At 41.8% G+C, this 24,650-nt stretch overlaps 2 protein-coding genes across 5 annotated transcripts in view; both read left to right on the plus strand.

The window, feature by feature from the left end:
• Positions 1-14,798, plus strand: part of DROSHA (drosha ribonuclease III) — a 129,723-nt gene extending 114,925 nt beyond the window's left edge. For all 4 annotated transcript variants that reach the window (XM_082836166.1, XM_082836167.1, XM_082836169.1 and 1 more), the window contains 6 exons: positions 5,012-5,153; positions 7,960-8,042; positions 8,134-8,237; positions 10,452-10,544; positions 11,354-11,400; positions 14,545-14,798. In XM_082836166.1, the coding sequence (XP_082692292.1) occupies positions 5,012-5,153; positions 7,960-8,042; positions 8,134-8,237; positions 10,452-10,544; positions 11,354-11,400; positions 14,545-14,675 (600 nt within the window). In that variant the 3' untranslated portion in view covers positions 14,676-14,798. The remainder of the gene's footprint in view (positions 1-5,011; positions 5,154-7,959; positions 8,043-8,133; positions 8,238-10,451; positions 10,545-11,353; positions 11,401-14,544) is intronic.
• On the plus strand, positions 5,674-7,185 carry LOC309959935 (mitochondrial import inner membrane translocase subunit Tim8 A-like; the record flags this gene model as incomplete). The annotated part of the gene is made up of 2 exons (XM_082836481.1): positions 5,674-5,712; positions 6,622-7,185. The coding sequence occupies 2 exons, from the start codon at positions 5,674-5,676 to the stop codon at positions 6,973-6,975; spliced, it is 393 nt and encodes a 130-aa protein (XP_082692607.1). The 3' UTR covers positions 6,976-7,185.
• Positions 14,799-24,650: the final 9,852 nt, after the last annotated feature.

The following is a 24,650-nucleotide window of genomic DNA, read 5'->3' on the forward strand; positions in this document are numbered from 1 at the left end:
TCTTTTCATTCTTTTTTTTCTGCTCTGTGGTAGTTATTTCCACTCTTTTATCTTCCACATCACTTATCCATTCTTCTGCCTCAGTTATTCTGCTATTTATTCCTTCTAGAGAATTTTTAATTTCATTTATTTTGTTGTTCATCATCGTTTGTTTGCTCTTAGTTCTTCTAGGTCCTTGTTAAATGTTTCTTGTATTTTCTCCATTCTATTTCCAAGATTTTGGATCATCTTTATATCATTACTCTGAATTCTTTTTCAGGTCACCTGCCTATTCCTCTTCAGTTGTTTGGTCTAGTGGGTTTATGCCTTGCTCCTTCATCTGCTGTGTGTTTTTCTGTCTTCTCATTTTGCTTAACTTACCGTGTTTGGGGTCTCCTTTTCACAGGCTGCAGGTTCATAGTTCCTGTTGTTTTTGGTGTCTGCCCCCAGTGGGTAAGGTTGGTTCGGTGGGTTGTGTAGGCTTCCTGGTGGCAGGGACTGGTTCCTGTGTTCTGGTGGATAAGCCTGGATCTTGTCTTTCTGGTGGGTAGGACCATGTCCGGTGGTGTGTTTTGGGATATCTGTGAACTTATTATGATTTTAGGCAGCCTCTCTACTAATGAGTGTGGTTGTGTTCCTGTCTTGCTAGTTGTTTGGCCTAAGGTGTCCAGCACTGTAGCTTGCTGGTTGTTGAGTGGAGCTGGGTCTTAGAGTTGAGATGGAAATCTCTGGGAGAGCTTTCGCTGTTTGATATTATGTGGGGCCCAGAGGTCTCTCGTGGACCAATGTCCTGAACTCGACTCTCCCACCTCAAAGGCTCAGGCCTGACACCCAGTTGGAGCACCAACACCCTGTCAGCCATTCGGCTCAGAAAAAAAGAGAGAAAGATAAAGGAAGAAAGAAAGAAAAATAAATAAATAAATAAAATAAAGTTACTAAAAATAAATTATTAAAAATAAAAAAGTGAAAAATTAATTTTAGAAAGAAAGGAAGAAGAGAGCAACCAAACCAAAAAACAAATCCACCATTGATAACAAGCACTAAAAACTATACTAAAAAAAAAGAAACAAAAAAGGCCAAAAATGGACAGAGAGAACCCTAGGACAAATAGTAAAAACAAAGCTATACAGACAAAATCACACAAAGAAGCACACACCTACACACTCACAGAAAGAGGAAAAGGAAAAAATATATATATATTAAAAAAAAAAAAAAAGGAAGAAAGCAACCAAATCAATAAACAAATCTCCCAATGATAGTAAGCTCTAAATACTAAACCAAAATAAACATGAAACCAGAAACCAATTAGATGCAGAAAGCCAACCCCAAGCCTACAGTTGCTCCCAAAGTCCACTGCCTCAATTTTGGGAGGATTCGTTGTCTATTCAGGTATTCCAGAGATGCTGGTACATCAAGTTGATTGTGGAGATTTAATCCCCTGCTCCTGAGGCTGCTGGGAGAGATTTCCCTTTCTCTGTTTGCACAGCTCCTGGGGTTCAGCTTTGGATTTGGCCCTGCCTCTGCATGTAGGTCTCCTGAGGTCATCTGTTCTTCGCTCAGACAGGATCGGGTTAAAGGAGCTGCTGATTCGGGGGCTCTGGCTCACTCAGGCCGGGCGGACGGAGGGGTATGGAGTGCGGGGTGAGCCTGCGGCGGCAGAGGCCGGCATGACGTTGCACCAGCCTGAGGCACGCCGTGTGTTCTCCTGGGGAAGTTTTCCCTGGATCACGGGACCCTGGCAGTGGTGGGCTGCACAGGCTCCCAGAAGGGGAGGTGTGGATAGTGACCTGTGCTTGCAGACAGGCTTCTTGGTGGCTGCAGCAGCAGCCTTAGTGTTTCCTGCTTGTCTCTGGTGTCTGTGCTGATAGGGGCCTCTTTTATAAGGGCACTGCTCCCATTCATGAGGGCTCCACTCTCATGACCTAATCACCTTCCAGGGGCCCCCACCTCCTAATGCCATCACCTTTAGGGGTTAGGATTTCAACATAAGAATTTTGCAGTGACACAAACACTCAGACCATTGCACCCATTCTTCTCCCACTGGCAGATGCATTCTTTTCAGTTCTGACTCTACATTCATCAGAATCCACCTACATAAAATTTTTAAAAATGTACTTGTCCAGAAATTCTAATCCCTTGGTTCTTGGAAGAGGCCTGAGTACCAGTATGACAGAACTAACTAATGATTCTGTTATAACAGCCAGCTAGGTCAACAAGCCTCTGAAACGTTTTTACTCAGGGGTCAGGTCCTCCAGGAGGCCTTTTTGAAAAGCTGGGTTGGAGAAGAGTACCTGCGTGTGCTGTGGCCTCTGCTGTCACTGCAGCTGTCACAGTGCATTGCATTGGCCACTTTGTGTATGGCTTCCTTCAGAGATTAGCGGCTCTCAGAGGGCAGCCACGGGATGTTGATCAGCTCAGATCTTCAGCCAGCAGCCCAGGGTCTGGTATAGCATCAGCCTCCACAGCTGTTTCACTGAACTGCCATAACTTTAGGTGGTTTTTTGCCTTGTGATCCCCTCTTGATCTCACTCGTTGGCAAACAGCATGATTTATTCTGAAACAGGGTTCAGCAAAGGCCAAGGATGGAGGTTGTCATTTAAAGAACTGCCATTCAGACTTTGTTGTTTAAGAGCAACGTCTTACCTCTTTTCAACCCATCTTCTAAATTTAAACTGACTCTAAAAATATGGATGATTTATATCTTCCTTCTCCCCCACTGACTTTTGGTTCAGGCTCCAAGTTTTGGCAAGAACTGAAAGATCTCACCTTCTGCTGGCCACCCTGCTGGTGCTTTGAGACCCATCGGGGCATATCTTAAATAAAATTGGTAGTGTTTCTGTTTACATCCTCACTGCTTTCCTCCTTCCCTGTCAGACAGCATTACTGCTCAGCACCGAATGAGGAGCCCTGAGGCTGGAAGGCGGCAGCTGGGGCCCAATAACCAGTGACATATTTTGGTTTGTGTGAGCTCATATGTACATCAGGCATGCCATGATTCTAAGGCATGAAATCTCCATACATGCAGCCCAAGTTAGAGTTTTCTCCTCTCACCAAAAGCATGTACTGAGAGAGAAGCTAGTTCATGCAGCATAGCCATATTCTCAAAATAGCCCTTCTGTTCCCCCATGGCCTGTACTTTGTGAACCTCCCCCTCCCCCATTATAAAGCCAGACTGAAAAAGATGTCTCCCTTCCAGCTTCCAGCTCAGTTATTCTGTAATTACAAGGTATTAGACTGGTGGGCTCCCTAATGGTTGCGTTTTTGTTTTGTTTTGTTCTGTTATTTTTGGCTGCGCCGCATGGCTTGCAGCATCTTAGTTCCCCGACCAGGGATTGAACCTGGGCCACAGCTGAGAAAGTGCTGAGTCTTAACCACTGGACCACCAGGGAATTCCCTGGTTGTGTCTTCTTTTTAACGTTATATGCTAGGCCTTTTTAATTTTGAGCTTCTCTGTGGATATTAATTTTAATGAAAACACTGTATTGAAGAAAAGATTGAGTTTAGGGGCAATCGGAGGAGGAAAGGAGCAGAGACAAGCAAAGAATAACAGTCTAACTCAACAGCAAGCATGGCATGTAAAGATCAAGTTGTATTTCTGCTTCATGAATCATTGTCAGACAAATTAAGAACATATTGTTTCTTATTTATCTATTGTCAAGGTTGCAGTCTCAGGCATTGAGGATGAATCTTGATTTTCATAAGCTCAGTTGACACTGTGGAGCCACAGAGCATAAAACTTGCATCTAATAAACAGAGTTCGATGTGGAACGGCAGGGGATATAGTACCAGCATAACTTGCAGTGCTTCCTGTTCCTTGGCCCTGGTGTCAGGGTTATTCCTTAGCAGGAAGGAATTGTACTAGACCAAGAGTTTGTTTTATCTGTTGTAAGAAAAAGTTCTAGTTTTAGGTACTTTATTCCCCCAAATCTTAGAGATTGGGGATAATTACTTTCAGCTTTTGTCTGGTGAGTTCTCATCTTTGTATCTACCCACTTTCTCCAGCCTCCCTCCCCACCTTCCTTTAGTGAGTGATCAGTGACTGTTAAATTCCTAAGCCATGCTTGTTTTATGGGCACGTCCACAATAGACTGGTTGTACAATTTTCATGCACTGTTTAATGTTACTACTTGGATGGTCCTTTTAGAGGACTGCTAGCTGACTGAAATTCCTAGTAGAAATTTTTGTTTGGAATTCCTGAAGTTGAAATACGGAAATTACATTTTAATTTGATTAAAAATAAAGGGTCTCAGCTTGAAAAACTATGAGTCAGGATATATAGTATATATAATCTTTATATATATATATATACACATATAAATCTGATATATATATATATATACAATATAAATCTTTAAAGAATGAAAGTAAAATGTAAATAAATAATTTCAATATTTTAAATAATACTAAAGCGTCACTTCCCCAAATCCTGTGATATCAAAATTAGCATCAGTGCCATAAGATGTGAAGCTTATTTTTGACTTTTTAAAAAATGCTCCTTTAAAACTAACGTACAGTGACAGAAAGTAGGTCAAGCTTGCCTGGTGATAGATGGATTGGATTGATTGGTCGCCAAGGGGCCAGGGAACTTGTTTGGGGTAACAGAAATGTAGAAGCTTGTCAAAACTCATTTAACTATACTTAAAATGGGTGCATTTTATTGTATGCAAATTACACTTCAATAAGTTGATTTTTTTAAAGTTTTAATGCTCCTTGGTTTAGTAACATTAAACTTAATGGAATCTTTGACCTTTAGTATAGTATAGCATGTCCCCCAACACTGCTCACTGCTACTAAACAACTAAATGAACTATTTAAATGTCAGTTAGGTAAAATCCAAGAGCAGAGTAAGTTATTAAGGAGAAACTAGAAGCATGTGGAATTTGTCACTGTTGCCTGGGGGTGGTGGTTGAGAACTTAAGCCATTGCTTGCCTAGGTGTCCCTGTGGTCTAGGCTGGGTGGGCCCAACACAGGAGCAAGAGAGAGACCAAAAGTGAAATGGTTTCTAAATGTACCTCAATTCCTTTTGGCCAGCTGTTGCGAAGCTCTTTGGTGAATAACAGAACTCAAGCCAAGGTAGCAGAGGAATTGGGCATGCAGGAATATGCCATCACCAACGACAAGACCAAGAGGCCTGTGGCCCTTAGGACCAAGACCTTGGCCGACCTTTTGGAATGTGAGTCCTAGGGAATAAAGCTTTTCTCTTAACCTGCAGGTTCAAGTTTAAATCAATGGACCAAATTTATGCTGCTTCTCATTATTATTATTTTCTGATTAAAGAAACCTCTTCTCTATTTTAATTTTTATTTATGCTTCTCTCCAAAGCTTGTTTGAAGGAGAATAATTTGGAATTAAGACTTGTGAATAATGAGCAGTGGAGGCTAACACAACATTGTAAAGCAGCCATACTCCAATAAAAATTTAAAAAAAAAGACTTGTGGATAATGAATTAATGTTCAGTCTGTGTTCACTAATGCTCCCCCCTCCTCACCCTACGCCCCTCCATCCTAATGCTCAGCCATCACATCTCTTTGTGTGAAACAGTAACAGAATGTGAAGATGGGAAATAGTGAATCATAGCTGTTTTTGCCACCCAGCAGCCTTTAGATAGAGGCCTAGAAGAAAGAAGGTAATTTATTCCCTAAATACTAAAACAGTTGTCTATTGTTGTGAATGAACTCAAAGCTCTATGGACAATGTTGTCATCTCTTGCAGTTATCAGACCATCTGATATGGTCTCGTAGCATTATAAGTAATCCTATTATACCTAACTAAAGGATTATACACACAATTTTATTGTTTCTGATACTACTGTAAAATAAGTGGGCCATTCACTGGGTCTTGGAACCTTTTTTTTTTTTAATGTTTTGGTATTTTTGGCAATTGGAATTATATACAGATATTAAAGTCTACCATGCAAGATCAGCTGATTTACAAAGTGCAAAGGCAATCTGACTAAGGAGCTTAAAAGAACTTCTTTTTCAATTAAAGGAAAGTAACTTAAGATTAGAATTAGAAAAAAAGTAAGTTGAGTGATCATCAGTCTCACTGGCTTTTTTTAGCTCAGCAAAAGCTATTTTTATTCCTCCTTTTAAAAACTCGCCGTTTGTTTGTGTGGTGAAGGTACCTTTTAATGAAGCTGTCTTTGGGGTCACCATTTTTTAATGCAAATTTGGTTATATTGTTTAATTGTCATTAAGCGCAGTATTAATTTTTTCTCTGTTTCGGCAGATTGAATCTATAAATTGTCCCATATCTGTTGATGAAAGGTAACACAAACCCTTGTAAATGGGTGATCTCCTCAAGATCAGTGTTAAGAATAGCAGGCCCCAAGGATGTGCTCATTCTGGCATCACATCTGATCTTCAAGTTTTATTTTGATTTATTTGATGTTAACATGGTTGTGTTCCCAGGTGTCATTCTTTCCCTGCTATACAGCAGCACTTTGTGTATCATTTTAACTAATTATTCATTTATCCCTTAGTCAAACGTAATTTGGTCTTTGTGGTTTTGCATCTTAATTATACATCTCCATTGCTGCTTTTAATATTAGTGATAAAGAGTACTTCTTGTTTGAAGAAAGATGAAACGGTAATGCTAAAAAATAAAGAGGGCTTGGAAGTTAACGTTTCTTAAAAGTCTAGGACTTGGGAAGGTCGGTGAGTTGGTGCGGAGTTTGTCTCGGCACGCGTGGCCGCGCTGGGTTGGAGTCCTCCTCGTCTTCCTCAGCAGCGGGTTTGGGCTCGGTCGACCCGCAGCTGCAGCATTTCATCGAGGTAGAGACTCAGAAGCAGCGCTTCCAGCAGCTGGTGCACCAGATGACGGAACTTTGTTGGGAAAAGTGCATGGACAAGCCTGGGCCAAAGTTGGACAGTCGGGCTGAGGCCTGTTTTGTGAACTGCATTGAGCGCTTCATTGATACAAGCCAATTCATCTTGAATCGACTGGAACAGACCCAGAAATCCAAGCCAGTCTTCTCAGAAAGCCTTTCTGACTGACCTGAGTATTACCTCTTTGGAAAAGGAAGGTAGTTCAAGAAATGAAGAGCAGTTGATGGGATGGTTGAAGAAAAGGCTGTGGGGGGATCGGCTGCCACCTTTGTCACTCTTGGGACATCCTGTCATCTGAGAATGAACAAAGACCAATTTTTGTGTGTGGGGGTGGTTTGAGGGTCAAATGTGTTTGGGGTTGTGTTTTTTAATGCTAATCTTGGGAAGACAATTGACAGATGAATGGAAAACTCTACTAGATGTATATTACTGTATGTGGGACGATGCTTTCCTCATAGTCCCATTAACTGCTTCCTACAATTTTAATAGTGGAACTGCTCTATAGTTTGATAGTGGGACCACATAGGTAATAATCTGTTATTTGTGTGGATTCCTTTCAGATTTCTGGAGAGATCGATATACATCTTTGTGTCTCTCAGAAAGGGCAGCAGTGGGGGAAAGAGTAATTTGGTACTTGACTGGAGGCCTCCTTATCTAATGTTTGATTATCAGTGCTGGAAAAAAAATGTATGGATTATTCATACAGTACATTTCACCTTTCTAGGTTATCTCCCTCCCTTATACTGTGATTCACTTAAATATCTGTATGTAAAGTACAGTCTTGAGCTAGTACAGGTAGCCTGAGAGTCTAGAGGCCTTTAGTTAAAGGAATCTAGCCAGCGAACATAATTCTCATACTAAACTGCCACAAGGAACAAGTTAACTTACCCTGTATGTCAGAGTCCAAAAAAATTTAAAGATGTGCCTAAATGAAAAAATAAGTTATAAAGATTTAGGCCAGTCAAAAACTAACAGCAGTTTCAGGTAGAGGTGCATGCCTAATGTAAATCAGCATAGTTTCCATTTACTGCGTTCTATTAATCACTGAAATAAAAGCTTCTACAAGAAAAAAAAAAAAAAAGTCTAGGACTTGTACTCTTTCTAGTAAATGGCAATGCATTGTGGCTTATTTTTACGTATTCTCTTTTTCAGCATTTATTGCAGCTCTGTACATTGATAAGGATTTGGAATATGTTCATACTTTCATGAATGTTTGTTTCTTTCCACGATTAAAAGTAAGCTCCTATAAAATTTAAATTGGTTGTATGCTCTATGCTTGGTGATTCTAGAACCCTTTACTAAAAACTTTTTGGGGACTTGTTGCAGGAGTTCATCTTGAATCAGGATTGGAATGACCCCAAATCCCAGCTTCAGCAGTGTTGCTTGACACTTAGGACAGAAGGAAAAGAGCCAGACATTCCTCTGTACAAGTGAGTACCTGCTGCCCACAGGCTGTTGGATCCGGGAAGCTTAGAGTAATGCTCCATGTGCCTGGAGGAAAAACTAATCACTGTGGGGTAATGGCCACATGAGTCCTGCATGGAGACGTCTTGACTCTGGGCCCAATGCTCAAACTCTTTGGGCCTCTCAGTCTTTGAGCTCTAAGTAAGTGGGTCACATTCGATTATCTGTGCTTTCTCCCATCTCTAAAATGCTTTGGGAACTGCTCCCTGGGAGAAAGACATGCTCAGATAATTTTTCTGATCAAGATCAGAAAAATTTACGTTAAATTGTTTTATGTACATTCTTATAGTTGTCTTCTTATTTCTTATAACCCCTGCTGCCTACGCATCTAGATTAGATGGTGTGTGCTTGTTTGTTTGTAACAGTACTTGTGTGTCTCTCTCCACTCTCTTTGAGGCCCTGCTGGCCTCTGTCCCGATTGCCTGATAGGCGATCACTGTAAAAAGCAGGGCAGTTCTTCACCGCTGCTATATTATTCAAATATTTGGAACTTTTCTTTTCAGAATGTGTACTAAAAGCTGCCGTGTACATTTGAATATCTTTAGTGACACATCTTTATCCTTTGAGTAGTAGCCAAAAGTCATTCAAAGGAAACGCAGGTCACTAAACACGTAACACCAGTTTTGATGAAAACAGGAGGTTTGACTCTGAAGTAGAGTAATTATCATGAGACATTCAGAAGGTGGTTTCAGAGGGTGGTCTCAGAAGGTGGTCTTAGAAGGTGGTTTCAAAGAGGAATTATAAAAGGGAGGGATTATCAAAATAACTGGGTTGCCTCCCAAGGTATGGTCTGGATATGTGTTTCTAAGGATGTTTAAGTATCTAGTTTTAGGACTGGGTTACCCCCGTCTCTGTACGCACATGGGTGCAAGTACACACATTTGTGTGAGTGTTTCATATGGAATAAAAGCCCCTTCCTGCGGACTTTCTCAGACTTCACAGTACTCAAGGGAAAACACCAGAGTGGCAGCCGGGAATTTAAATCCTTTTTTATGTTTTTATTTAATAGTCACAACACGTTATAGGCTTTTTCACTAAAAGAAAAACTGAGGCCAAGAGAAGGTTGAGTCACCCCACAGCAGGCTGCTATAAATTGTCCCAAGAAGCTGTCACTGCTCAACAGTGATTCCTTTACTTATCGGGAAAAAAACCAAATGTTCAGAAATAGCACTTTAACATGTGTCTAATAAGCATAATGAACATCCAAACTGTATGACATGAAAGGCTCAAAGTATTTCCTCATCAAAGTGATAATTAAAGTTCAATAAATAAAATGAGGATGATAAACTTCTCATAGCGCCAGCATGATTATATAATAAGCACTACCTTTAAGAAGCCATCCGTGTACTTTCATCCTAGTGAGTATATACACACAAAGGAAATGACTGCTCCCTTCTCATATATCCCCCAAATGAAAGTACGTGATGAGCTTGTTCTTTTTTATCAAGATGATGGGGTTGTTTTACATAGTTTTTTCAAGATTACTGTGTTCACTCCATTATCTTTGTTGGCTGCGTTTAATTTCCCTTTTCCATGAAGTTATCAGTTTTACCACATTTGAAATCTGCACCTTGTCATTAAAATCCAGCGTGCCTGGAGTTTTGTTTTTTGGCAGTTGTGTTGTGTACTCCACATCATAGCATACCTTTGAATTGATCTCTGATGTTTCAGAAATTAAATATATTTTCTGATCTTTTAGATAAGATACCAGACATTAGAAAGAATCCGTAAAGGGTGTGAAGCCATTCAGCTCTGGCTTGAGGTGCATTACCCAAATATTTATGATTTTTCTCTGTGATTAGCACTGAAAAACAATGAACAGACTGAAATGGCTAACTTTTCACTGACAAAAGTTTGTTAATTTTATGATACTAGGAATAACACTTTGAAATTGTTAAAAAATATTTTACCCTTCGTTGTTCGCCTTCAGATACTGTTTATAATGCTTTGGGAAAAATATGTGTATATAAAAATCCACTGTAGAATTTTTAAAATTTCCTACTTCAAAGCTCTCTATATTTGTCACGTTAGCAAATCAAAACCTTACTCCTTTAATTTCCCTGTTAATTTTACCTTCCTCTCTCTAAGCAATAAGTCACATGGTTTTTCTTGGAGTTATATATTAGCAATAACAATTAAGTAACACTTTACGTAATTAATGTTTTTCCTTTTCCTTCCAGGACTCTGCAGACAGTGGGGCCATCCCATGCTAGGACCTATACCGTGGCTGTCTACTTCAAGGGAGAAAGAATCGGCTGTGGGAAAGGCCCAAGGTATGAGAAGAAGATACTTTAAATTTCTTCACATGAACATCCTGTGTGTCTGGCAGGTGCCTGCTTGGTATTTCCAAACTCTGCAGCCTGTCTTTTTAAACTCAGAGTATAGAGTATTCGAGGGTAATAGCAAAGTGAATCCCAAGGCTTAATGTCCCCACCAGGCTCAGCCCCAAACTTGAGAATCGGCCTTGAGCAGTGGGAATGCCATTGCCTAAAGGGTTTTGGCTACCTTGAGGAAAGAACATTACCTGGTGCACAGGTGAGGTCTGTCCAGTTTAAGTTACCCAACACTGCTGCAAGCATTTCATAGAACATGTCATGCATGACACAGCCATTAGACACTTGATCTCTTATTACTACTCACTTGAGCTCACATCTTCAGGTAAAAAGAATTTCGTATGTTATCACCTTTCTTTGAACCTTCCAATTTATATCTTAAACTGAGAAATGATTTGAAGTCTGTCTACACGTGTATTTTTTTACTCTTTGCCTCTTAAACTTTACACTGAAGATGTTCAAATTTAAGTAAGAAATACTTCAGACCTAATATAGATGGAAGGCATTTTATTGCAGTGTTAAAGGTGTGGAATGAATAACTTAACAGGCTTTGTGCAAATAAATGACATTTCTGCATGCCCTTGTGTGTATTCCTATCTGTGCAATTCAGTATGTGACAGTAGAAGTAATCAGATAAAATTTTATGAACGAAATATGACAGAAAATCAGGCTGAATAATTTGGAGCCATGCTTTGTGTTTTTGAAAAAAAAAATCTTAAAATGTACCTTGTCTTTATTTTATTTAATAGTATTCAGCAAGCAGAAATGGGAGCAGCAATGGATGCACTTGAAAAATGTAAGCCTATCTCTTTTTCTATAATTATATGTTCATAATGTAATGAGTATTTTATGGAAAGAAAATGGGGAAGTAGAAAAATGGTAAGTACTGATAAAATGTGATCTTTTCTTCATAATTATTCTCCAGACAGAGTGTAGTAGAATGTAAGATATGTATAAAATTGGCTTATAATTTAAAAAAAAGTATTCCCAAATGCTTTTTGATTTTCATTTTCCTGTTTTGTATAGAGTCCCACTCTCAGCACAGGTAACCCATGTGAGTGACTTAGTATATTTCATTCTACATATTTCTCTATACTTCTAAAATCTTAAACCTGTGATGGTTTTTTTCTTTTTAGTTTTTAGCCATTGTTTTATTAAGACAGGATATTTACGTACTTCTCTGCATCTTTCTTTTCTTGCTAAATAATACATCACGGGCAGCCCTGCAGGTCATAGTGGCTCCAATTCATTCTTTCTTAAGGGCTGCATAATATTTCATGCCGTATTTTATTCAGCTTTTAAAATTTTTGGTGGACACTGTTTCTGTCTTTTTATCATTGTTGATAATAAAAGACGCTGTATTGCTGCTTTTAGTTCTAAGGGTTGGATTCCCAAGAGTGGGATGGCTGGGTTGAAGAAACTTCAATTATATAATTGACCCTATAGGGAACTACAGAGTCTTTTGTAAATTGAAGGCTTAAGTGCAAGGAAGTTTTCTTCTGAGGTATATTGTGCCGCTCAGCAGAACCTGTGGGTAAAACCTGACAGTGCAGTTCCCTCATGCTTCAAACGCCAGCTCAGTGTGGGTGAGAGCAAAGTGCGGGAAGCTAAAGGTAAAGAGGCCCCAGATGCTCAGCCTGGGAGAGATTCCAGGAAAGGCAGGAGGGCCGGGAGCCAAGTGGTAATTGGCGGATGATAGCTTGTGGGTGGGGGCAGGGGGAGGAGTCCTGGGGGCAGAAGCTGGTGTTACCAGGGTCCCATGTCCATGGAATCTTCACTGAGAGTTTTGTTGACTCTGTTGTGGAGCTTTTTTATATGTGTATAATCACATATTGAACTAAAAATGAGACTCCATTTTCCAGCTGTAGGGTTGTTAGAGATGATCTTTTGAGTTTTTGGTTTGTTTGCTTTCAACCATAAAACATACTGGAGAGATGGCTGATTCTGAGACTGGCCTCCACATGCATACTGGTGGAAGGGAATTGTTTAAACTGCTGGAAAACAGTTTGGCTGTCTGTATCAGGTCCTTAAAGAGGTTCATACCCTTTGATCTAGAGATTTCATTTCTAGGAGTCAAACCTAAGAAAATAATTGGAGCTATGAGCTAAAGTTCACCTACCACGATAAATGTGACAGCTTGGTTTGTAATAGCCAAAAAATCAACCAGTCAAACTGCACGTTTGAAGGTAGGGAAATGTTTAAATAAATTATCCCAGAGATTGACAAACATTTTCTATAAAGGACCAGATAGTAAGTACTCTGTCACAATTATGCACCTCTGCCACTGTAGCCCATAGGCTCGGGTAGTATGCAGATGGCTGGTGTCTGTGTTTCAATAAAATCTTATTTACCAAAACAGGTAGAGGGCTGTATTTGGCCTGTGGGCAGTAGTTTACCAACCCAAGTGTACCCATCAAAATGTGCCTATAACTATACTCTCCCAATGTAAGGATGGCTGGGGGAATGATTTTAAGTGTTCATGTGTCTGTGTAATATATGTGCACATTTACATTGCGTGTGTGTGTGGAGTATAACTTTACTTCATAGGAAAAGTGCTTATTATAAGGATATATTCTAAAAGCTTATCTATGGCTAGATCTGAGTGGTGGAATTAAGTACTCTTAATACTTGAAACCTGTGTTTTATACAGTACATAAGGAATCAAATTAATATCGTTTAGAGAATAGGATTTTATTGCTGTTTTATTTCTAAAATATGCCATTATGGCTCCTCTTTTGTTTAAAGTCAATCACTGACTCTTAGGTCTTAGGTGATTCACCACCTGCCTTTCAGATCCTTTTCCTACCACCCTCCCTGTCCCTCCTCCCACCTGGGGTGAAAAATGGGACACTGTGCTGAAAGGAAGGGGGGTTAGGAATATACTATATATTTATGTCCACGTTTATTATGCTTCAACCTCAACAAAATCAAACTTTCCCCCAAACATGCCATGCTGATTCTTCCTATTTTCAAATATGAAGTAGTACCTCTTGTGTTTAGCAGACCCGTACCAGGTTAGGGAGAATGGTGTCCTTCTCCTCTGTTACCAGATAACTTGTGTTGCTCTCATTCGTGCATGCATCCCTTTGTGGTATTTGTTGCTGAAGTGTGTAAGTGTTTGTTGACTAAGTGTGTAAAATGACTTTTTCTTGTTCCATATTTGATTTCTCACTCCATTGCTACACTCATTATATACCACAAATAACAAATGAATTGTAAAACGTTTACATCTTATTCAAGATTTCCACTGTGTCAACACTCTTGAGCAGGGTCAAATATCAAACTAAATGTAGGGTAAACTGTACTATTGAGTGACATGTTTCCTTTCACCAAATGAAAGTGCTCTACTTGAGTTGCTGTTGCCCATATAGCTTTTAGCTTCTCATGATAAACTTCACAAATTGAATTATCAGAAATAATGACTTAGGATGTGGCCTCCTTTTGCCCATCTGATCTTTTTACTCTTTTCAGAAACTTTAATTGTTGGTAAATAATGGTGTGATAATGTCGTTATTTGTTTGAGGTTTTTGGTTTAAGCTTTGTAAAAATATACAACTCCCTTTTTCTATAGCCTTTAATCTCTCCCTGAAAATCACTTGTTGCTAGGAGAACTGTGTTAAAACACCTTAGCTGGAAACATTCTGAAGCCACATGTCTATGTTTTAACATACCTGTGTATTTCGGTGCCTTTTATGCTCGAGTTCACATCAGATACTGAAATCCAGAATCGACTGCTGATCCAGACTTCCACTGTGTTCCCGAATGATAAAAGAATAAGAGAAGAAAGCAAGCAATTTTTTTTTCTCTTGCCTTACAAAATACAACTATATAGATTTCCTATGAATACATGTTCGTTCGTATGTGTGTATGTTTAGCTTGCATCATTCTGTGCACTGGTGGCTCTCCTTTATTAAGTGTAAAATATATCTCCTCGTGTCAGATAACTTTCCCCAGATGGCCCATCAGAAGCGGTTCATTGAACGGAAGTACAGACAAGAGTTAAAAGAAATGAGGTGGGAAAGAGAGCATCAAGAGAAAGAGCCAGATGAGACTGAAGACATAAAGAAATAAAGGAGAGCACGAAAGTGGTGGTGTATTTACTTGCTTAATAACTGTGACTGTTGCCGGTTGAGACCTAGTCTAGTTCTCCTGGAGACAGTTATGAATAAAGTGTGCCCACTGAAATAAAACACAGTCAAATCACTCTTGTTGTTTTACTGATCTCATATTCAGTTTTTAGCTGGAGAGTCTTTATTACAACGTATTTGATTTCTCTCCTATTGAATGGAAAACACTTGGGTAAATGTGCATATTCCCTATGATTTTGCTCTTTAAATAGTAAAATTTGAAACATATATTCTATGTGGAATAGATCCTGATTTTTCTATCTTTCTGAGATTGTGACTCCAGACTTTTAGCTGACAGGCAAAAAATTCACTTTACCAGATTTTTGGGCTGTGCTCTGTAAACATTAGTACTGTTTGAAATCTCTGGATTATTCACTCGATCTTTCAGCTTTCATCTGGGTGTTTGTCATGGTCTCAGCTGCAGACATTGTGCTTACCGTCGCTAACTGGTGAATCCTGTGTAGAAGGTATCTCTGTAACACTTAACTGGCTAATGGTGGGGTGCGGTGGGGGAAGACTGATACTTGAGTCATACGTATTCCTTGAGTCACGAGAATAGGGGAGAAATCGTGATTCCAAGCCAGAGGACGCTTTAAGCCAGGTGCTGTTACCCTGGGGTCAGTGGACCCTTTAGAAGTTTATAAACAGACTTCAGGAAAGTCTCAGAATATCTTGAAATTGTACTGGATTTGGGGAGGTGGCGGGGAGCAGGGAGAGAGGGGCTCATAGCTTCCATCAGCTCACAGTGGTCCCGGTAATAAAAGGGCTAACATTGCATTAAAAGACGTAACATCTTTTTAATGTTGTTTTAAACTGAACCTCACTGGTTTATTATTAATAAAGACAAAACTTCTTTTTTAAAACAAATGTGTTTTTATTCATTACTTTAACAGCTATCGAGTAAGTGCCCGCTATGCGTCAGGCATTGTTCTAGCCTCTGAGGCTATAGCAGTGAACACAATAAAATTCCCTGCCCTTGGGGGAGCTCGTGTGCTAGTGAAGGAATACACACGATGACAGAACATAAGACAGAGGTCACAGGGTGATGTAGATGATGGCCAAAGTAAAGTAGGAGCTGAGATGGGTGCAGTTTTCAGTCAGGTGGTTGGGGAAGCTCCCCAAAAGGGTGGTATCATTTGAGTTAAGAAGGGAAGGAGGAGAGGGAGCCGTTCAGGTTATCTGGAGACTTTCTTTTTTTTTCTTTTTTTTTTTTTTGCGGTACGCGGGCCTCTCACTCTTGTGGCCTCTCCCGTTGCGGAGCACAGGCTCCGGGCGCGCAGGCTCAGCGGCCATGGCTCACGGGCCCAGCCGCTCCGCGGCATGTGGGATCTTCCCGGACCGGGGCACGAACCCGTGTCCCCTGCATCGGCAGGCGGACCCTCAACCACTGTGCCACCAGGGAAGCCCATCCTTTCTTTTTTATTAACTAATAAATCATCTCTCAGTGTTGAATCCACATATACATTGATAGCTGCATATTAATGCGTATTTTGTATGCCAGGTTATACCATAATTTATTGACTAACCTAATGAAAGATGTATAGGTTATAAGTAATTTGTTGCTGTCATAGACAATGCTGTCACATTCATACACACACGCATGCACGTGCGTGCACGCACACACACGATAGAGAGGAGTGAGAGAGAAGACCTCTCTAGACTCTGTTAACTTGTTAATTATAGAAATGTAAGATGGTGGCTATAAGAATAGGTTGTCTTGGTTCTCTCCCCCAGAGGAGGACTAACAGGGAAAGAACCCTGAATTCATCAGTAGCCTTGAAAATGTTAGAGCAAAAGCCAAAAAGCAAGGGAAAATATTTGAACTTTTTTTAAACAAGCACTTTTACTAGTCTTGCCTGTGCATCAAAGTAATGCCAAAGCCAGCATGGGTTCAGGACTTTATTGTACCTGCACTTTTCCTCTCTGTAGTATTCTGGCCTTTTTCAGGTTCTCTCTCCATATTGATGGCTCTTGAAACCTGAAGAAGTTAAGTCCATAACACAGTAGAAAACCCCTTGCAGTGAAACACATCAAACACATATCAGGGCAGGTTAGCTTCGGGTGCTCTGCTGAGCAGTAATGAGGCCAGTGGCCAAACTCTGTAACTAGCCCCACAGACCGACTCAGCAGGCCCTGTGACTACAGTTCCCACTTTGCCTCTGACCCAGCCTAACCCAGTCTTCTCACCTTCCACTTCTGATCATGAGAAGCACCAGTGAGGGTGTAGATCCTGCATCAGTTCAACTGTGCTGTGTTATTCATAGAGGCTGAATATTAAGGTTGCTTCTCACCAGCGCTTAGGTTCTAGTCAGGGAGACAATGAAGTGATGGTGCATCTACTGACAAAGGGCCTCTGAGATTGGGAGGGGAACGGGGAGACCAGGCCGGACAGGGAAGTTAACTGTCTCCTTCACAGAGCAGTTAATACTTGAGGAGTTAACTGAACCTTGAAGATGAGAGAGCTTGTGCCATTCGGACATTTCCTTCCAAGGAAGCAGCAGGACTGGGTGGCAAGAAAACGACTTAGGAGCCTGTTGTATTCCATGAGAGATGTGATGAAGGCCAGAAACAAGGCATTGAGAATGGAGCTGCCAGGAGAGAACAGATTTGCAAGATACATAGGAGGTAGAACCTACAGGCCATGGAGTAGGGCGAGGTATCTCAGCCTCAACGCTAGTGACATTTTGGGCCAGATAATTCTTTTTTGGGGCCAGGAGGGACTGTCCCATGCCTTGTAGGGTGTTTAACCACATTCCTAGCCTCTGCCCACTAGATGTCAGTAGCATCTCTTCCCCCGGTTATGACATCTAAAAATGTCTTCAGATGTTGCTAAATGTCCCCTGGCGACAAAATAGTCACCTCTGGTTGAGAACCACCGAGGTAGGAGAAATGAAGTGAAAGAACACCAGGCTAATTTTTGTACAATCAAGATACAAACTATTTCGAGAAAAGCAGAATTAGGTGTTGAGTTGAGTTGGCTGTATTGGACTTTAGGGCCTATGGGATGTCTCTGTGGAGATGTTGAATAAGCAGTTGTAAGCATGGTTTTATAGCCCAACGAAGTTATCTGAGCTTAAGTACAGATTAGAAATGGACTCAAAAACCTCAGTGGTATTTGTACATCTACAAAGGAGAACACTGTTTTTCCCAGGTTGGAGATAGGAAACCATTCCAGGGATGTACTGCTTCGAAACTGTAGGCTTCATACGGGAGATAAATTTACACCAGAGAGGGAACTCAGCTTCCATCTGAACTATTTCAACTCTAGCTGAGCTTTCTTAGACCAGCCAGCTGTTTCAGAATTATTTCTATCATCATCCTTGTTTGTGACATTTCCCTATGGTTACCTTGTACAAAGTGAAGAAGACTCTTTGTGAATTACCTGGGTTCCATGAGATGGTTCTAAACCGGGAGTAACAACACACTAAAGTCTTGCAGACCCGTTCCCTAAAGCTACTAGCCCTCGAATCTTCCCTAGACCTTCATTATTTATTCTGTTTTATGAAGGATAAAATAAAGCATAATTAGGTATTATAATATTTCTTTTGTGTAAATATCAGAACTTTTAAGCGAACAGCGTGTGGAAGAGATACTTAATTGGCCACAAAAGATTTTTATTCTTATAGAATCGTTATCAGGAATTGCCTGCCCAACAGGGGACCACATTCCAGCCTCTGTGTTGAAGTGAATCCAAGTGGCTAGTTCCCACCCGTTGAATGTGAAGAGCTTCCAGGCTGTGGTGCCAGGAGCATGTTTGCCATTTCTCCATCCCCTTACTCCAGTTTGCTGGCTGGATGCTGACATCCAGGGAGGGTGACCTTGAAAGCTACCATCAGTGAGAACATGAGTGGCTGTGTGGAGCAGAGCCTCCACCCCCATTCCCACCGCCCACCTCCCCTCCAAGGATAGGAGAATACTGCTTGGACTTTACTCAAATGAGAAACAAACATCTATGTGTTAAACCACTACTTGGGGATTTATCCGTTATAGCCACTAGTGTTACCATCACTAACATAAGTGTTTCTGAGGCAGGCAATGAACAACCCTAACTGAATATTTGCCAGCCCAACCAGAGTTTAAAAGTTCATCCACCTGTTACTAATGCTGTATTGAACCAATGCTGTCATGTTCCTGGTTTCATTCTGACATGGTTATGTGTGGTTCAGAAATGCCCCTTTATGTTAAAAGAAATGTTAAATTATAACAGCCGTGAAATGAAATACATTTTTGCATATGAATTAGTGGCTTGGAGAACATTCATTCTAAGATTTATTAGTATTTGTAGCACCTACTATAATCCTGGGAAAAGCAGCATCATTGTTCTCAGGAAGCTCACCATTTATTTATATTTATTTATTTATTTACTTTCTGGCTGCACCTTGCAGCATGTGGGATCTTAGTTCCCTGACCCAGGGATCGAACACATGCCCCCTGCAACGGAAGGGTGGAGTCTTAGCCACTGGGCCTCCAAGGAAGTCCCGGATGCTCACTCTTTAGAAAAGGAAGCACATACACCCATGCACATAAGGCGCAACACAGAGGATCAGAGACAGAGAGTGACTGATTCCTTCTGGAGGAATGGCGGGGTCCGGGGAGGCCCACCTTTAGTTTGATTTTGAGAGATGATGTCAATCCACCCAGCTGTTGACTCCACCTTACCAGACTCCCCATGACAAAAAACCTTTTTTCAGATCAAACATAATATTTTGTGTTTTAGCCACAATGTCATTATGACCCCTAACAGAATTATCAAAAACTCCTTAATAACTTCGAATAACCAGCCCATATTCAGATGTACAGCTGGTTTGTCCAACTATTGATTCCAACAGGATCCATACGTTGCCTTCATTTTTACGTCTTCTACATCACTTTTAATCTGGAACGTTCTTCCACTCCCCCTTTTTTTCTAGTTGAAGAAACCTGGTCAGTTGTTCCATAGAGTTTCCCACATTCTGGATGTGATGCACTGCTTTCCTGTGGCGTCATTTACATGTTTCCTTTATGCTCTGTATGAGAACTAAAGGCTTGATTTTAGCTTTAGTTTCAAATTTTGTGGCATATGTGTATTTCAGGTTCCCCACCCTCCACCCCTGAAATAATAATTTCAACAGTGCCAGTTCTCTAATTCTTTTGGGGACTAGATGATTGTGATGATTAATTTTATGTGTCAGTGGGGGCTAGAGGAGGGATGTTGTTTTAGGCAACTGAGTTTGTGGTCATTTGTTATGCAGCATTAGAAAGTGAATACCTTCCCCTTCTGTTTCTAAACGGCTAATCATTTCATGTTACTGTCCTGTTTAAAATATTTCATGGGTTCCCCCTTGCCTGTAGGATAAAGCCCAAATTCCTCATCTCCGCATCCAGTTCCCCCCTGCCCAGACACCAGCCTCTTCTGCTGGCCCTGGACCCCTCATGCTGCACTCCAGCCTCATAGAACCAGTTGTAGATACATAAACACCTTCTCCTTTCTCTCCCCTCCAGGGCTGTGCACGGCCCTAAATAGGCCACCTCCTTGCTCCTTATCTCTTACTCATCTTTTGGGCCTCAGCTCAGGAACTGTCTCTCACAAGCCTTTCCTTGGACCTTAAACGTAGGTTAAGCGTACACCCTTAGGTTCTTTCCTGAATCACATTTGTCACACTGTATTTTACTGTCTCTTGACTCACCCATCTTTGCCTGCTAGACCACAAGCTCCTGGTGGGCTGGACCATCACTAATCTACCTTTGAACCACGGGATCTTTGTGGGCTTGCCGTCACTGTTGGCTGAATAAAAATAACCAGACTCCTCCTTGCCACGCTTCCACAAGCCTCAACTACCCTAGAGCAGAACTCCAGCATCCTCCAAGCAACCCTCCTGCAGGAACTCGGGGGCTAAGGTGAAGAGAATGACCATTGGAGGCTGCAGCATCTGTACCCTCTCTGGACCTCCTGCCCTTGGACTTGGCTGGGAGCTCGGTGCTAGAGCAGGAGAGCACGAGCTCAGTGGGATCCGGCAGGAAGCAGGGGAGCTTGGTTTCTCTTGTCTTCCTGAAGCTGTTGCTCTCACACCTCTCTGAGGCCGGGAGTTCACATAAACAGGCAAGCAGACAAAGAATAGCTCCGGGAGCTACTTCTAGGTGATGAGATAGAGCCACAGAAACCTGAGGAATGGCTTGGTCACCAGTGATGCCACCAATGGGTGTTGTGGGACAAGCTTTAGTCACTCGACCCCATAATCTCCGGCAGCAGCTCCCTCTCCAATATTCCTTGCTCTGGACAAATACAAATGATCTTTATTCAGTTCCGTATAACTGTATATCTAGACACAGCGCCAGTCGGCACCTCCAACTAGATTGTTGCTCCTATGTCGAAATTTGGGAGCTGCTATAAGCAAATAAGGGCAGAACCCCCAGTTTTCCCTCACAACAACCCCGACTAGATTCTCCATCTCTGTCTTACACTGTCAATGTCCTCAAGAGACATCCCTTTGAAGAGAGACCCCCCCCCCCATCAGATCTCTGTCAATAACCCAGCCGTGAATGAACACATCCATCCCATCACCCAAGTAGCTGCTTCTGAAAGTTTCATTTCTGCTGAAATATTTGTCCGACTAAAGAAAAAGTTTTAAATGAAGTTTAAAGACAAAAACCAAAAAACCCAACTTGCTAATATTTGTAGGCTGAATATTAGCCCATCACAGTTGGAAACTCTCAGATAAAACAACTCATAATGAAAATGCAGCAAGACCCTTAAATGTAGCAATTCTAATGCTCACCTGTATTATTATAATAATAGGGGTCTCAAATGGAGCTGTTGAGAACAGTGGCTGCCCCTGAGTAGAATTCAACCAGAAAGATCAAGAGAGAGCCCTAATTGCCTTTCTTCTCAGATCAAACAATTGACTTAATTCTCCAGGCCTACACACCAAAATGGTTTTGAGGAGATTCAAATAGGTTACTATAGAGGATTAAGGTTTTCTCTGCAGATTATACTTTTATGCCCCGTGGTTCGTTGCTTGAAGTGTTAAGTAGTTTTGTCAAAATAAGCAGGGCTGGAAGGATTTTTAGAATCTTACAAATCACACACTTGCTGAGTAACACAAGGGACATCTCTCCCCCTGCCCCCCTTTTCTTTTTTTTTTAATTTAATGGTTGAGGCTTGGGGGTGGGGAGAAATTAAGCATATTAGAGATTAGTTGGAAATTTCAAGAGGCATCGAAGATAAGAGAAGTACAAGTGTGGGGCTTTATTGTGTTTTGTCTTTCAAAAATTGTTTCACAAAATGATGCAGCTGGAGAAGCCACATAAAAAGAAGGGATTTTCTTGTGAACGCTTAACTGCCTGAAGAGAAAGTCCAGAGGGGCTGTGAAATCAGACCCTGGAGGCTTCTCTGTAGTGCTGTGCTAATCAGGGTTATTTTACTCACTGAGACTTCATTTCTGCTTAAAGGAGTTGGAGGCAAAAATGTAAGCTTTCGTTTTCTTACAATAGAGTATTGCCAGGAAAGGGCACTTGTCGGAAAGGCTTCAGCGACGTTCTGTCCTTGGTTCCACAGGTGGCTCGGCGGTCCTCCCAGGTCCCCCGGGAATGCGTTCCTCCTTAATCAAAGGGTTGTTCGGTGAATCTCCCCAGGTCATGAACTGCACGGAGCTTTGGTGATTTGTACACTGCCCTCCACTTTTTCGGTTCTCCTGGGTCTGTCCCTCTTAGCAAAGCTAGGTGAAGTAGCTTAATTGATGTCACAACATTGCACAACGCACCTAGCGAATGTGAACTGCAGACTTGACGAGGCCTGACAGGGAATGGACAACCGTGGTGTGCAGACATCCCGCGGAGCCACAGCAATTACGTTTTTGTCCAGCCTGGTACAGTCCCTCTTACTTCTGAGGTTGCCTTTCGCGTTTCTCCAGAACTCAACCCCACGCACTGGGTCTTGTCAGGTGCCAGGGAAAGTATTCCTCTGGCTCCGATCTCCATCTCTGGCCCGGGCCTGGCTCCGTTTTCCTCAGCCATGTCTGTGTCCTCCCGTGTGTGAGAAAGCCACAGAGACGGCATCACTGGCCGAGACTTCCAAACCGCCGACGGAGGTGCTCAGGGCGCCTCGGCTCCGTGGGTTGGGAAAACTCGTAAATCGTTTATTGCCTCCTCCCCCAACACGGAGGGAACTTGCTGGCAAACGTCAAGGCAGAGTTAAGCGGTGGGTGTGGGCATGCAGGGTTGGCCCAGACTTGGGGGGAAGCCAGAGGCCCAGAGGAAAGGCGAGAGAGGCGGAGACAGATGGGGCCTGCCGGTTCTCAGAGGCTGGGAGCAACTAGGGCAGGGGGGAGAGGAAGAGGGGCTTCTGAGCAGAGGAGGGATGGGTGCGGAGTGGGGAGGGGGCGTGGAGAAAAGCCCAGGGGAGGTTAGGGGGCCCAAAGTGCTGTGCATTCAACATGGCAAACTCCCTTCTTCTGTGTCTCCCAGGAGAGCATTAGGAAAACACCTATTGCTCAGTAATGGAAGACGGCAATGGAATAAACAGTGTTGAGTCCAGTGGGGAGAGAGCTGGGACCACACACAGGGCCTCATCAGATCTGGGTCACGTTGCATCACCAAGGGGACTGGGGAAGTGGTTTCTTCCGCTGCTAGCTTTATACATCTCTCTTTTCCTCTCTATCACGTTTTCTTGTTTGGCCCATTCCCATCCTGGCTGAGTCCCAAACGGACCCTTCTGCTCGTTCAGTGCCCAAGTCTCAGCCTTTTCTGTATATAGAACATCTTTCCCTTAGAGTCTCAGCACAAATTAAGTCCCTGAGTGGCATGGCTGCATTCAAATTGATGAGAACCTCTTAGTGCCTTGGATTCGAGTGCAGAATGAATGCTTCAAGACAGGGGTCAGCAAACTTTTTGTGCAAAGGGCCAGATAGTACATATTTTAGACTTTGCCAGGCAAAACTGAGAGTATTATGTAGGTATTTATAGAACAGGAGAGACAACAAATTTTCACAAATTTTGTACATGAAATTCAAAACTTTATAGAAAACACTGAAATTTGAATTCCATATAATTTTCATGTGTCACAAAATATTATTCTTCTTTTGATCTTTTTACAATTATTTAAAATTATAAACGCCATTCTTAGCTTGTGGGGTGTATAAACAACAGGTGGTGGGCTGGATTTGGCCCACTGGTTGTAATTTGCCAACCCCTGTTTCAAGAAGAATGAATCATGTTGCTATAAAGGAAGGTGCACTCACAACACCCTGTTCTTCCCATATCTCTGCAGGCTTGATTGTGACGATCTGGATAAAAATGCTGGTCATCCAAACCTCAGTTCCACAATCAATGCCTGTGATTCATGACAGGTAGGCAAAATGACAGAGTTATAGAATTCTCCACTTTTCTTCCAGGTAATTAGGCTGCAGGCCCAAATGCCTTGGTAATTAATGCTGGCATATCCCGTAAGTCCATGCATGCCCTTTATCAGAAGTCTGCACCCGGACCACGGTGGTGATCTTACATTTTCATGGCAACACATGGTTTTAAAAGCGCTTTGACATACTGTATCTCATTAGAGCTTCTTAACAACCCGAGAGGTAGAAAGGGTGATTATTATCCCCATTTAATGACTGAAAGAACCTAAATAAAACCAAAACCTCAAGAAGTTGTGGAGCTGCCTGTGATCAGTTATGCGGTGGTGGATGGAGGTTGGACCTCAGGTGTTGCTAGGAGCTGGGGATAGAGCAACAAAGACAAGCCTGGAGCTCCGGTCAAGAGGGGCAACAGCCCACAGAGAAAATAAAATAATCCTACTAACATTAAACGAGTTGGTACCCCTATCAAGATGAAAAAGCACACCCTCTCTGAATACATCCAGAAACATTTTGCCTTGTTTATTGTAACCCAAAAGCATATCTTAAGGTAAAAGCCTCCAAAAGCTGAATAAATCCCAAAGATAAAA

Source organism: Leucopleurus acutus (genome assembly GCF_964270905.1).
Source record: "Leucopleurus acutus genome assembly, chromosome: 3".
NCBI classification, from domain to species: Eukaryota; Metazoa; Chordata; class Mammalia; order Artiodactyla; family Delphinidae; genus Leucopleurus; species Leucopleurus acutus.